The sequence below is a fragment of the Stegostoma tigrinum genome, chromosome 9 (assembly GCF_030684315.1).
Source record: "Stegostoma tigrinum isolate sSteTig4 chromosome 9, sSteTig4.hap1, whole genome shotgun sequence".
Lineage (NCBI taxonomy): Eukaryota > Metazoa > Chordata > Chondrichthyes > Orectolobiformes > Stegostomatidae > Stegostoma > Stegostoma tigrinum.
The window spans coordinates 78375469-78390214 of NC_081362.1; the positions used below are offsets into that span (position 1 = coordinate 78375469).

A 14746-nucleotide genomic window follows, 5' to 3' on the forward strand; every position below is an offset into this window, starting at 1 on the left:
GTCTATCGATTTGTGTTTCTTTATCTTTGGGCTCTATCTCAACCTATCGTTTACTTCTCCCCACCTCCCCCAACCCCATTTTCTTTCCCTAGTTATCATCAGCTCTGAAGAAATTCTCCACAGGTGCTGCCAGAGATTTTCCAGCAATTTTTGTTTTTGTTTCAGATTTCCAGCATCCACAGTTCTTTCAGTTATATATAGCTTTTCTTTTGTGTAATTAACTTGTGTTCTTTTTTCTTAAAAGTATATTGGATGCCTCTTGTGACCATGTTCAGTGAATGACCCCGACTGTAGACAAAATGCAAAAACTAAAACGTAGGGCCTATCAAGTCAGACCTCACTATCGGATCCGAGTTGACTAGTATTATCTTCACTAGGATCATATAGCTACAAGGCTGTTGTGACATCAGGCTGGAAATGCACTAATAGTCTTGAAAGAAGCTACCCACTTGTCTTTCTCTGTACACAAACGTGAATATTATGCTAACAGAGTGCCCAACGATACTGTGTATTAATGTTTATAACTCCAGGCTCAAAAAAATTGTCTTTTTGGGCAGAAGTTCCAAATTTGCATGCATTTAATGCAATTAAATCTTCTATTTTAATATGCAGTTCCTACACCCAGTATAATTTGTATCTGTGGTGACATACAGCAACATGCAATTGTCCAACAAAACAAATGCTTTACCTGAGAAGTACCCACAGGCATTGGTGTAAAGGCAGCTTGAGTGAGTGAGATGTTAGGGCCAAGGAGGTCCCTGACACCATTATGATCTTGTTTGTATTCATTAGTGTGTTCCACCCTCATCTTCTCTTTTGGAAGCAAGGCTTCAAAACAAGGAGCATAACCTGGAGGAGGCAGGAACTTAAACTCCCCATGACGACCGCCAAGCAAAAAACGGACTCTAAGGAAACATAAATGCTGCACAATTAGACAAAATGGTTGCATTAAAAACTAAACAGCAGAAAATATCATGCTAAGATCAGCAGAACAATAAAATTCTTGGCCAACAATTAAGCAGAGATTTGCTGCTCATGCTGGTTCAGGGTACACCAAGCAAGCAAGAAAGGACAACACAGTGTAGAGCTGGATGAACTCAGCAGGCCAAACAGCATCATAGGAGCAGGAGAGCTGACGTTTTGGGTCTAGACCCGAAGCGTCAGCTCTCCTGCTCCAATGATGCTGCTTGGCCCACTGTGTTCGTCCAGCTCTACACCGTGTTGCCTCAGATTCTCCAGCATCTGCAGTTCCTACTATCTCAGAAGCAAGAAAAGATTCTCACTGCAGGCAGTTATGAGGACTGTCGCTAAAACATTCAGTTCAACTATAACTCAAATGTCTTCTTGTACTAAACCACAGTCATAAAATCCTCCTCAAATAGCCCCACCAGCTGATGGCTGACAAGGCAGTCTCATTCACACAGGACATAGTACAGCACTGGAGCAGGCCTTCAGGCCCACTATATCTGTGCAAAATATGATGCTATTCTAACCTAGACCTCAGAAGAAAATTTCACACATTCGTCTAAAAATCATAGCCCTGACTGGAATTCACTCCACACCATCCTATGCATGGATGACAGTCACATTTGTCGATGGCACACCGCCAGTTTGACCAAACATGCCGCCGACACCAAACTGAGCCAAGTGGTGAAATCCCAAGTTTCAAGCATCCAGAGAGATTCTGAACAACCTTCAGCCGCTTGAGCTACAAGTAAGGCATGAAGACCAGTAGGGAATCATGCAATGGTCCCGTCACTCTACTAGTAATTCGGAATCCCAATCTAATGTTCTTGGCTTTAATCTCACCATTGCAGATGGAGAAATCTGAATCCAATAAAAAAATTCTGACGTTAGAAGTTAGCCTAATGGCAACAATGTAAGAATAGTTGTAAAAACTCATCTGGTTAACTAATGTTCTTTAAGGAAGGAAATTTGCATCCTTACCTGGTCTGGCCTACATGTGACTCCAGACTGCAGCAATGTAATTGGTTCTTAACTACCTTCTGAAATGGTACTAACAGGCCTCTCAGTTCAAGGGCAATTAGAGTGGGCAACAAATGTCAGCCCAGTCAGTGACGTTCACATCCCATTAATTAAAACAAAAATTGTGATTGTGACCACCAAGCCAACCATCACCCATGTGCTGAGCTCAAACACTGAGAAAGTAGTGCTGGTGATATCACAACCATTTACTATAGCCCGAACCTTTATGAGGACAGAAACATTCTGCACATTCGCCAAGATAGCACTGGAGCTCCAAATCCAAAGTCCAGCCCCCACACACACCCATTTTCACTGTTTACGTTGAGGAGGGGGAGGGGAATGGAGAGGGCAGCACATATTTCACACTCACCTAGTTTATGGAAGCAGTGGCACATTTAACACTTTCAAAGCCTCCACATATTTTTGATCATCCAGTCCTCTTAAACTGACTCCTGGTATTTATACTTCTTTTTGGTCAGAAGTGTCAGCTTTTCTTTATAAACTATCTTGGAAGATTCCTTCATTCCACCTAACTATGGGCCAGCATTTATTACTTATCCCTATTTGTCTTTGAGAAGGTGGCGGTGAGCTGCCTTCTTGAACAGCTGCAATCCATTTGTAATATTAAGTACATCCATAATGTTGTTTGGGAGGGAATTCCAGGATTTTGACCCAGGGACAGTGAAGGAACAGTGATATATTTTCAAGTGAAGATGGGGAGTGGCTTGAAGGGGTACATGGTGTTCCTATGTATCTGCTACCCTTATCTGTCTAGATGCTAATGGTCACAGGCTTGAAAGGTGCTGAGTAAGGGTCTCTGGTGAAGGTCTACACGTCATCTTGTAGATGGTATGCACTACTGCTCCCGTATGCTGGGGATGAAGGGAGTGAATGTTTGCAAATATGGTGCTCGTCAAGAGGGCTGTGTGGTTCTGAATGGTCTCAAGCTTGTAGAGTTATTGGAGCTGCACTCATCCAGACAAGTGGGTGCACCATGCAGATATTTCGACAGGTTTTGGTGAGTCACGAGATATGTTTTTCACAGCAGGATTCCTAGCCTCTGACTTGCTCCAGTAGCTATTGTATTTATACTGTATTTAAATAAATATCGTGAGGAATTCAGTGATAGTAATGCTATCAAAAGTGAAGGTACTAGTTAAAGTGTCCTTAATTGGAGATGATCATTGCCTAGCACTTGTGAGGCACACTTGTTATTTGCCACCAGTTAGCACAAGCCTGGATACTGTCCAAGTCTTGCTGTGTTCCGACTCAGGCTGCTTCAATATCTGAGGAGTTGAGATGGTGCTGAACGTCATACAATCAATAGTGAATATCCACACAGCTGATGGAGGGAAAGTCATTGATGATGGATCTGAAGATGGTCAGGCCTAGGACGCTATCCTGAGGAACTCCTGAAGGGGTGCCCTGGAGCTGAGGTGACAGACCCCCAACAACCACGACCATTTTCCTATCTGCCAGGTATGACTCCAACCAGCAGAGGATTTTACCCTGATTCCTGTTGATTCTAGTTTTGCCAGGCCTCTTTATGGCCACTCTTGGTCAAATGCAGACTTGATGCCAAGAGCAGTCACCCTCTCCTCACCTCTGCAATTCAGCCATTTTGCCCATGTTCAGTCCAAGACTGTAATGAGGTCAGGAGCTGAATGAATTTGGCAGAATAGGAACTGAGTGTCAGTGAGCAGGTGCTGCTTGAAAGCACCGTTGATGACACCTTCCATCACTTTAATAATGATCAAGAGTAGACTGATGGGCAGTAGTTGACTGGGCTGAATTTGTTCTTTTTTTGTGTACAGGACATACCTGAGCAATTTTCCACATTGTTAGGTAGTTGCCAATGGTGTAGATGTACAGGAAGAGCTTGACTAGGGGGCCAACAAGTTCTGGAACACAGGGCTTCAGTGCTATTGTCAGAATGTCGTCAGGGCCCATAGCCTTTGTAGTATCCAGTGCCTTCAATGGGAGAGGACTGCTGCTGGCTGTAATGAGGAACTACACAAATTGAGCACCAGGATGTTGTACTGGAGGGTCTTGCAGCGGTACAACAGATGACCAAGAATGCTGAGAAGCCATCCAGTGTGAGAGGCAGTACAACATTGCCTGAACTTGCTACCTTCTTGCAGGGTGACAGCATTCAGGCTCAAACCACTGTCCTTGCTACTGCCTGTCTGCCACCCTCACCTAAATAGTGAAGTCCAAAGCACTGCACCCACTCACCTCTCTCTCTCTCTCTCTCTCTCTCTCTCTGTCTCACACACAGGACAGACAAGAGTACCAACAAAACAACATGTTAATGAACATCGGATTTGATGTTTGATTAAAAAAAATGTTATGGTGAGGTTCTCAGCAGTGGTGTTTATTGCAGAATTCAGTCCAAGAGGATGCTCTGCCAGGACTCAGCAGATGAATGGAAAGGTAGCGTACAATGGAGCAAAGTAGTGAAGGGATGCTTCCCTGAGGGAACTGGAGTCTGAATAGATGCTCGTGAGTGGGAGTGAAAATATGCTGGCTGTGTTCTTCATTTCACTCCTCTGTTTCTGGCTTCCCATCTCCATGCTTTCTGCACTAACAGCCAAAACAGCAGCAGTTGTGTGCCTTTTCTAATATAGTGTGCCAGCATGCCTCTACTGCCAGAATATTGCAATCAGGTGGTGTCAGATTCACGAGATGGTTCCACACTTGTTCAGCCATCTTTCGTGCAACATTGACACACTGTGGCACAAACAGTGAACTGAAATGAACGCTGAAATGGAAGAATAACTTACTTTACTCCTGTACAGAAGCTGACCACAGGAAAGAAGAGCCCATCGGTGTTGAAGTTTTCAAACATCCCCTGCACTGGTTGCCCGTTAATTCGGAAGGAAATGCTTGGAGCGCTTAAATCCAGACAACAGCTGATAACATCATCAGCTTTTAGGAGGTGCTGATTTGGTGAATTTACCGTTCGGGCAACACAGCCTAAAGGCAAACAGAACCACAAATTTAGAAAATATTATCTCTGTTTCCAAATGTCACACTGGGTAGGCTTCCCACTGTCAGAAATGAAGCTAAATGTTCATTTTGATTGTTTTTAACAAGCTATTTAAATTTGGATCAAATTGTGAATCACGATATTGGGATCACGGCAGGCAGACACTCAGCTAATGTGGCTCACTCGAGATGAAAACGGTAGCACATAAATTGGTATTTGAGAAGGTGGCATGAATGCCTTTAATTCAGACTGAGTGGCTAACCATGAAGCTGTCCCCTTGAATCCAGAATATGACCTGACTTACAATATCAGTCTTCTTGATCTGACAGGATACACAATTCAAGACAGCACCTGAAATCAGACGATCTAAAAAGTTGACAACTGTGCGATTCTTTACCAAGGCATTAACAGATGCAATTGTAAATATTAGCATTTCTTGGGATCAGTGAAATCAATTTATTGTTCCAGTGCATGAGCTTATGGCTAACCCACCAGTTGATATCAATGCTGACCTCATGTGCAGAAGGCTGCCATTAAAGTTTGGGAGAATACCAGTGATGCAGCCATAGTTCCAGCAACATCCTTAGAACCCCAATCATTATGTTTCAACAAAATTCTCCGCTATGCACTACTAACCTCCTGAACATGTGACTAACATTTCAGGTCAATATCAGACTCCAGTAACCAGGCTGCAGATTTATTTCCAGTACAACAAATAAAGTTGTTGTAGTAATTGTCATCCAGACAGACAACAACCAGACTGGTGCGTCACAAATTACTTGCCTCTTGTTGCCAAGTGAAAGTGACCATCGTCCCAGAGGACTATAAGGCAACTTTCTCACTGGAGAGAAAGAGAGATATACAGCTCACTGGGTTTCACTGGAGAAACGTCACACCTCGTGGAAAAGGTAAGGGCCTTCATGGTGAACTCAGCTGTATGGCAATTGAACCTGCGCTGCTGGTTTGACTCTGCATTCCAAACCAGCTGTCTAGCCAACTGAGCTTACTGACTCCAGGTGCCAAATTATAATACTGGCATAAGCACACAGGGAAGCTAAACTGGGTCAGCACACCATAAGGTTAACTAGAATTAACAGGGTTAGGGTTAATCTGAAACAAATCATTGTACATTTGAATGAAAAAGCAATGCACTTCACCACCTTACGGCACTTCCTACTACTTCACAGCCAATGAAGGACTTATCAAGTATCATTACTTTTGACTTCTAGGAAACACACAGACTCATAATAAATGCTCTATAAAGTCCCACACACTGTAGTGAAACACATGACTGGATCTCTTATGTTTTTTGTGATCTAGTTTGAGAAATTATGTTAGTCATGATAATCACCTCAAATATGGCTCTTCCAACAGTGCAGCATCTCCTCAGTACCACGTTACACTCAGACTATGTGAATAAGCCCCTTGAGACATATGATATAATCAGAGGGTTAGATAGGGTGGATAGGAAGAGCCTTTTTCCGAGGATGGTGACAGCGAGCACGAGGGGGCATAGCTTTAAATTGAGGGGCGAAAGATATAGGACAGATGTCAGAGGTAGTTTCTTTACTCAGAGAATAGTAAGGGAACGGAACGCTTTGCCTGCAACGGTAGTAGATTCGCCAACTTTAAGTACATTTAAGTCATCATTGGACAAGCATATGGACGTATATGGAATAGTGTAGTTTAAATGGGCTTCAGATCAGTATGACTCAGCACAACATCGAGGGCCGAAGGGCCTGTACTGTGCTGTAATGTTCTGTGTACAATGCTCTTGTATGAATATGCAGGGGTTTTCCAAATGGCGGGTCAGTGCCTCCAGTGCGATAACAAGATGAGATTCTGGGGCACAAGCCCTGAAGTATTAATAGCTGCAATGGAACCTGGGCTGTGCTCTAACCGCATTAATTATTTTTTGGTGAGAGTGGCCTAATGGACAGCTCTCTGCTACAAAAAAAACCTGTGAATAGGTACATGTTTGTGTTTAACTGCAGCCTATCCATCAACAATCCCGATTCCTTCAAGGATTCTTATCTGCAACTCCCTCATACCCAGCCCCAAGAATTTTCATCCCAAGGTCATACAAAGTTTGAGGCAATAAAGTAGGTTTACACCAGGACAAGAAAAGGTGGAATACTGTTGTGGGAGAGAGGGAGTGCATCGACAGAGCTGGGACCACTGGAATGCTATTTCTGCAGAATGCACAGCACATGGGACAACTTGGCTAATACTTACTTTAGAAAATGGACAAGATGAAACTGAGCCAGATAACTACACCTTCTAATTGTGGCTATTACTTTAACAGCCACCTGAGAGGGTAGACAAATCTTCAGCTTAACACCCCAACCAAAACGCAGCTCTTCCAACAGTGCTGCATTCCCTCAGCATTAGGATTTTCCTCAACTACGTGAACAAGTCCCTCCAGTAGGGCTTGAAACCCTCTCCTTCTGCCTCAGTTGAGAGCATTACCACTGTGTAAGGTTCACAAAGATGATTAGCAGCATTTCTATCATTTAAAAGAATGGGAAGACACTTCTGAAAATGTTAACAGATTCTAAAATTACAGGTTTTCAGAATTGAGAAACTTAATTACGAAATGACTCCACTAGAATATCATAACACTGTAACAGAAAATACAGCTGATTTACAATATTGACATGTGTACCACCAGTGGAACTGAAACATGACAGATAAATGACAGTTTCTTCACTGTAGTTTCTAACTATAATAATGAGGCCACAAGCCTGATTGCCATTCAATGTTGGATATTTAATTGCAGTTGGCTGGATTCTTCTGAGTTCTGTGAACCCAGAAGTTTCCTCAAACTGGATTCTGAGGGTAAGGGCCCTTTGAATCCACCCTCTGAATCAAAGTAACTGTCTGAGGAGCCTCCTCATTTGGGCGTGCACATTCCATAAGGCCTTTGACCCCCACCCAGTCAGTCAATCAGCCACCAATCCCCACTCCACCAATGGAAGCTTCATAACACCCAACCTCAAGACCACTGAATTCCAACGCCAATGTTCAATGGCCTATCCGATTGCTTCATCTCTTTCCCATTGTCTCCCATGATCACCACTGCTAAATCTCATCACGGCTTGTCATATCATATGATCCATCTGGTAGATTTGCTACCATCATCCTCATTCCTGTTTGGAATTTTCAGAGCGTTGTAGGTCTAGTCTGGTAGAAGATACCACTCGGTGGTCTCACAAGAAGAGCTTCTTGTCTTAAACAAGATGCAGCTTATTGCATGATAGCAACTAGGTACAAGTTTCATTAATATCACAGCCATTGTTATTGAGACTATGAGAGAGACTCTGATGTTAAGTCTTACTCCTTCAAGATCCAAAGCTATTCTCCCACCCGAGGCCATTTGACAATATTATATTAGGTGATAATTCATGTTCTCCTCAGGATTACCCTTATCCCTTGAAAATCATCGCCCTACAGAACCTCTTCCTCCAATCTTCCCAGTTAAAGTATCATAGAGTCATTGAGATATACAGCATGGAAAAAGACCCTTCAGTCCAACTCATCCATGCCAACAAGATATCCTATATAAATCTACTCCCGTTTACAAACATTTGGGCCATATCACTCTAAACCCTTCCTATTCATATACCCATCCAGATCCCTTTTAAATGTTGTAGTCGTACCAGCCTCCAGACTTCCTCTGGCAGCTCATTCCATACATGCAGTACCCTCTGCATGACAAAATTGCCCCTTATGTGCCTTTATATCTTTACCCTCTCACTTTGAATCTATTCTCTCGCATTCAGATTCCCCCACCGCAGGGAAAAGACCTTGCCTATTTACCTTAACCACGTTCCTCATGATTTTATAAACCTTTATAAGGTCACCTCTCAGTCTAAGACACTCCAGAGAACATAGCCCCAGCCTATTAAGCCTCTCCCTACAGCTCAAACCCTCCAATCCTGGCAACATCCTCAGAATCTTTTCTGAACCCTTTCAGGTTTCACAACATCCTTCCTCTAGCAGGGAGACGAGAACTGTACACAATTCTCCAAAAGCAGCCAAACCAATGTCCTGTACAGTTGACTCTTTTGTTCCCTTGTTCAGGCGTGCCTCTTGTGACTGACTCGCCACCTGACTGAAGGATCGTGTAAACTATATTGAACTTCAGTGCAGTTCCAAGATCTGAGACGTCAGATAAACAGTGTGAAATCAAACCACCACAACTGAATGACAGGCCCTCCATGACTTTCTGATTGATCCACGAGTCTGATCAGTAAAATATTTTTCTCAGTGTAGCTGACTTTTCTGTGCAACAGTGGGGCATTGTTACCTGGTCGGAGTGCATCAAAGGAGCTGTTGAACAGAAGCCCTGACTGGCTCTTCAGCTTGATGTAAAAGACCTCACAATCTCCTGTTTGAGGAACAGCAGAGGCTTCCCCTGGTCAACATCCCTCCATGAACCAATTAAACCCATTGACTGGTCTCTCATCTCACCTGTGTACCCTGTGGTGAACACATGCTCTGCTACACTCTCAACTGTGGGCCTTGTGGTGAACACATGTTCTACTACATTTGTCTATAAAAACTGTATTGGAACTCCAGAAATAAATAACAGATTCCGAGGTGCTTACAGACATACTGAACGTGTGGCTTAAGCCAGCAGATATCAACTGATGACACAGTACATTTGGGATTTAATGTCAATCTTGATTCCTCAATGATTTTATTTGATTTTTTTAAAAAATAGATATTCTGCGAATATTAGTTCCAAAATTCTAAAAGATATCGCTATGCCTGATATGGGAAACAGTAGTAAGTCTAAAATTAGTCAAGTAATATCTTAAAATTTTGAAACATTTGCACCGAGAACACATCAACATTAACCATCAAACTAGCATATATTTGCATATGGTTGACATGCAAAAAGTCATTCAGCTGCTTTTCACAAGCAATGATCAATCGTTATATCACGTGGCAGGTGTTTGTAGTTTAAACATTTTTCTATTTTAACATGATTTTTCAAGTAAATTTTGATGTTAAGGAGATGAATAGTCTGGATGAAGGCTCAAGCTTTGCATTTGCAGTAGGCTATGTATATTGTTAAAGTTCCTAATTATGTAGAACTACCTACCTGCCCATAAGTGCAGTCCATCAAATCCATAGGAGTAAAGGTCATCTCCAACGCCATTCCCTCCCCAACCCTCACCCCCGCCAGGGCACGGTGAGTAACCATCTGTTGAAGCCCAGCCAACTCGAAGATGTGTGGCTTCTGTTGTCACAAAGGGGTCAATATTGTCCACGATTAGTTCATAGTACCACTTCTTGTATTGGGCAGCACCTTCACTTATTCCCAGAAAAATATTTGGTCGCATACTGAAAACAGAAAGTAAATGTATCATGCTTCTTCATCGGACAAAACACTATCCTGGTTTTTGTAAAATGCTAACCCATGTTTGACCACAACAATTCCATGATCATCTACCTGCTGGAAAAGTAGTGTATGTGAAATTTGAGACCTAACCTGATTACACTACGTTTACAACACAAGTAATCCACCATCTGAAACTTTGAGGCTGCACGATGACACTGCAGCAAAATTCTTTCCAACTACCAGGAGAGGATGGTCCATAACCCAGGAAAATGCCAGTGGCATCACTCCATTGCATGTTGGTACTCTTGCCTGCAGGACGCCAGAATGGCTCACTGTGGGGGTTATGGGGTGGTGAAGGTCCCACAGTAAGTGTCCACCTTTAAATGATGAGTTTATCTTAAAATTTCCCTCTACAAAACAATCAACATAAAAACTGAAAGAACTGCAAGTGCTGTAAATTAGAATCAAAAACAGAAGTTGCTGGAACAGCTCAGCAGGTCTGGCAGTATCCATTGAACAGAAATCAGAGTTAATGCTTCGGGTCCAGTGACCCTTCCTCAGAACTGCAATCAACCAACAAAACAACCAACATTTTTGGCTCCTCATCCCAATCATTTTCTGTTCATTCATTTTCAGAACTGGAATGATAGGTCATTGTAGCAATATAAGACCTGAACAGAATATATGAGCAACATAACAGCTGCTGCACTAAAAATGATCAGGGTCTCTGTCATTCATATTCTACCATCTAGTCTACAAATGATCCAATTTTAATGAAGTTTTTGAATGATAATAACTGTTCATTCTCAATTAGTCTAGAGCAGACCTAGAAATGCTGTTGCTGCTTGGAGCTGTTCTGCTAGGGGATGAGTTGCCACAGTATGCCACATTTGTCTGTGTTACGCTATCCTCACATAGCGACTATGGCTTGTCTGCAATCGTTCAGTGTGACATCCATCATCCAACTACATCTCTGGTTACCACACTACGGGAAGGATGCGACTGCACTAACGAGTCATAGAGTGCAACAGTCAGAAACAGACCCTTTAATCCAATCAATCCATGCTGACCATAATCCAAAGCTAAACTAGTCCCATCCTCCTGCATTTGGCCCATATCCCTCCAAGCAACTCCTATTCATGTACTTATACAATTGTCTTTTAAACATTGTAACTGTACCAACATCCATTACTTCCTCTGGAAGTTCAGTGCACCCACGAACCATTCTCTGCATAAAACAATTGTCACTCCTGTCATTTTTAAATATTTCTCCTCTCACCTTAAAAATATGCTCACTAGTCTTGAATTCCCCTACTCTATGGAATAAACACCTGCCATTCATTCTATCCATATCTCTTGTGATCTTATAAATCTCTATAATTCAATTCTCAACCTCCTATGCTGCAGTGAAAAAAGTCTAAGCTTATCCAGCTTTCCTTATAATGTAAATCCTTCATTCCCAATAACATCCTGGTAAATCTTTTCCAAACCCTGTCCAGCTTAGTAATATCCTTCCTATAACAGGATGATTAGAAGTGGACATATTATTCCGGAAGTGGCCCCATCAATGTCCGCACAACCTCAATATAATGAGAGGGTGCAGAAGAGATTCATCTTCCTCTTCTCTAACATCCTCCAGCTCCATCCTTGAGTTAGCGGAGCAGGTTTAGAATGTCAGTGCATCCAGGCGCACAGAAAGCCTTTTCAAGATGGTTCACGCTCCAGAGTTTCTGGGTCTTTCATTGATATCCAAAAGTGGCAAGTTGTTTTGGCAATACAGTATTGGCAATACAGTATGGTATGGTAAAACAGGGATAGAATTGGATGTGAGGGACACCATAGGGGCAGAGTAGATAGTTAATGAGGTTTGTTCAGGAAGATATGGCGAGTGAGTTTGTGGGTCCTCAGTGAAAAGCCCCTCCAAAAACACAATGCAACTCATACTTATACAAAAAATACATCAGGTTCAGTCCTAGGCATACTTCTAAACACTAAAATTATTGAGTGATAATGAGAACTGCAGATGCTGGAGAATCCAAGATAATAAAATGTGAGGCTGGATGAACACAGCAGGCCCAGTAGCATCTCAGGAGCACAAAAGCTGACGTTTCGGGCCTAGACCCTTCATCAGAGAGGGGGATGGGGTGAGGGTTCTGGAATAAATAGGGAGAGAGGGGAAGGCGGACCGAAGATAGAGAGAAAAGAAGATAGGTGGAGAGAGTATAGGTGGGGAGGTAGGGAGGGGATAGGTCAGTCCAGGGAAGACGGACAGGTCAAGGAGGTGGGATGAGGTTAGTAGGTAGGAGATGGAGGTGCGGCTTGGGGTGGGAGGAAGGGATGGGTGAGAGGAAGATCAGGTTAGGGAGGCAGAGACAGGTTGGACTGGTTTTGGGATGCAGTGGGTGGAGGGGAAGAGCTGGGCTGGTTTTGGGATGCGGTGTGGGAGGGGGAGATGCGGATCAATGGGGATCTCCCCTTCCCCCACCGCATCCCAAAACCAGCCCAGTTCGTCCCCTCCCCCCACTGCATCCCAAAACCAGTCCAACCTGTCTCTGCCTCCCTAACCTGTTCTTCCTCTCACCCATCCCTTCCTCCCACCCCAAGCCGCACCTCCATCTCCTACCTACTAACCTCATCCCACCTCCTTGACTTGTCCGTCTTCCCTGGACTGACCTATCCCCTCCCTACCTCCCCACCTATACTCTCTCCACCTATCTTCTTTTCTCTCCATCTTCGGTCCGCCTCCCCCTCTCTCCCTATTTATTCCAGAACCCTCACCCCATCCCCCTCTCTGATGAAGGATCTAGGCCCGAAACGTCAGCTTTTGTGCTCCTGAGATGCTGCTGGGCCTGCTGTGTTCATCCAGCCTCACATTTTATTAACTAAAAATATTGACCTTTTTCTACCATTTGAGGTCGGTCGTATTTTTTTTAAAGTTAAATGCTCACATCCATTCATTTGAAAAATGGGATAAGGAGTGATGACTTGGGAACATTGATGGAAAATCTTAATTATCTCTGAGCAGGGAGGCAATATAGCACATACTGGTGCAGCATACCTTACATGCCTGAAAATGGGGAGCTCCAGGATGACTGTATGTTCACTTGCAAGCGTTAGTATTTTGTTAAACTAGTTCTTCCCTCTGGGAGTTTTGCCTTGAGTGCTGCCTGCATGTGCACATGCAACCACTCTACCTGCATCTCTGGCACCCTCCCCCAACTCCTTCCCCCTCAGGCAGCTGCATTAGCCCCTGCTACCAGTAAGCTGCCGACAGCAGACCTGATGAATAGAACTTTGAGTTCCTCACTGGTGAGCAAATGCTTGTGGGTGAAAGCCCTGCCAACCACACCCTCACTTCAATAAAACTGCTAGGCAAGTGGCCTGGCCCCATGCAAATGTGCTGAAGAAATGGAACGCCAGTCAATCACGTGAAACTCCATGCATGTCCCTATCCTTAGAATTCAGGCCTGCATCCAAAATGGCATCTGTCCAAAAGGAGAGTCACAACTGTAATTACAATTAATTTAACAATATCAATACACCAGCTTGCTATGCTTGTGACATTTAAAAGAACAGTAATTGTGAACATAGATCACTGGGATGATTTTAATTTTACCTGCTGACATGGTTGACGAGTCGTGTTTGTAACAGTAGGTCTCTTCCTGGTAGCAGGTTGTCACAAATTAGATGCTGGTTAGATCGCACAGCAACTCCGTGACACACACACAGAGAGCACAACACATCTAAAACCTTGGAGGACGAGAAAATTAATTATGTTGAGTCATTCATTTGTCATTTACCACATGGTGCAGATATCCATAAAAGTCATGTTTCTGACAGACCATCTCAAGATCATATTTCTTCCACATCTGGACTCTTTGAAAACTTGTCTGAGTAAGAGATCTTTAAACGTGCAAAGACGTCAGTTACTGTTCAAAGACACTTGCTGAAACCTGTACAGGCTCGAATTATTCTTGCACGTCTGTATTTATTCAGAAAAATTAGTTCATCCGAACACCAACTCAGGGGGCCTATTAAGAAAACTTATACAAGCAGAATCAATTAGGTCGATCACAACTGCAACTAAAATAGAGAATTTGTGAAAAAGTGTCCTCAGTAAAAGTGTATTAAAACTGGGATGCGTATAGGCTTAAAAGATGAGTTAAGACGCCATGCTCTCAATGCAGCGTTGCGAGTCTGACGTCTGAGTGAATTCTGGATCTCAACAACACACATGCAATGAGAACTTCTGGTGAGATTTTTAAATTCACATCATTCCACTGGACAGGAGGCAAGCTCAGCACTCATTTAGAGGTTTCAAGCATCTCTATAAAGGGGGAGCTGTCTGACTGGCATTAACAACAAATTGCTGGAGGCTGCCCCTGCTTTGGCAATCAGATCTGGCAGCCCCTGGGACAACC

The 14746-nt window shown here is 43.3% G+C and overlaps 1 protein-coding gene across 1 annotated transcript in view; it reads right to left on the reverse strand.

Moving 5' to 3' along the window:
• The window catches only part of ryr2a (ryanodine receptor 2a (cardiac)), a 684685-nt gene that overhangs the window by 361998 nt on the left and 307941 nt on the right, over positions 1–14746 (reverse strand). Inside the window, exons 17-20 of the mRNA XM_048535805.2 lie at positions 13942–14075; positions 10086–10327; positions 4770–4962; positions 689–905 (exon numbers count right to left, since the gene is read on the reverse strand). Coding sequence (XP_048391762.2) covers positions 689–905; positions 4770–4962; positions 10086–10327; positions 13942–14075 — 786 coding nt within the window. The remainder of the gene's footprint in view (positions 1–688; positions 906–4769; positions 4963–10085; positions 10328–13941; positions 14076–14746) is intronic.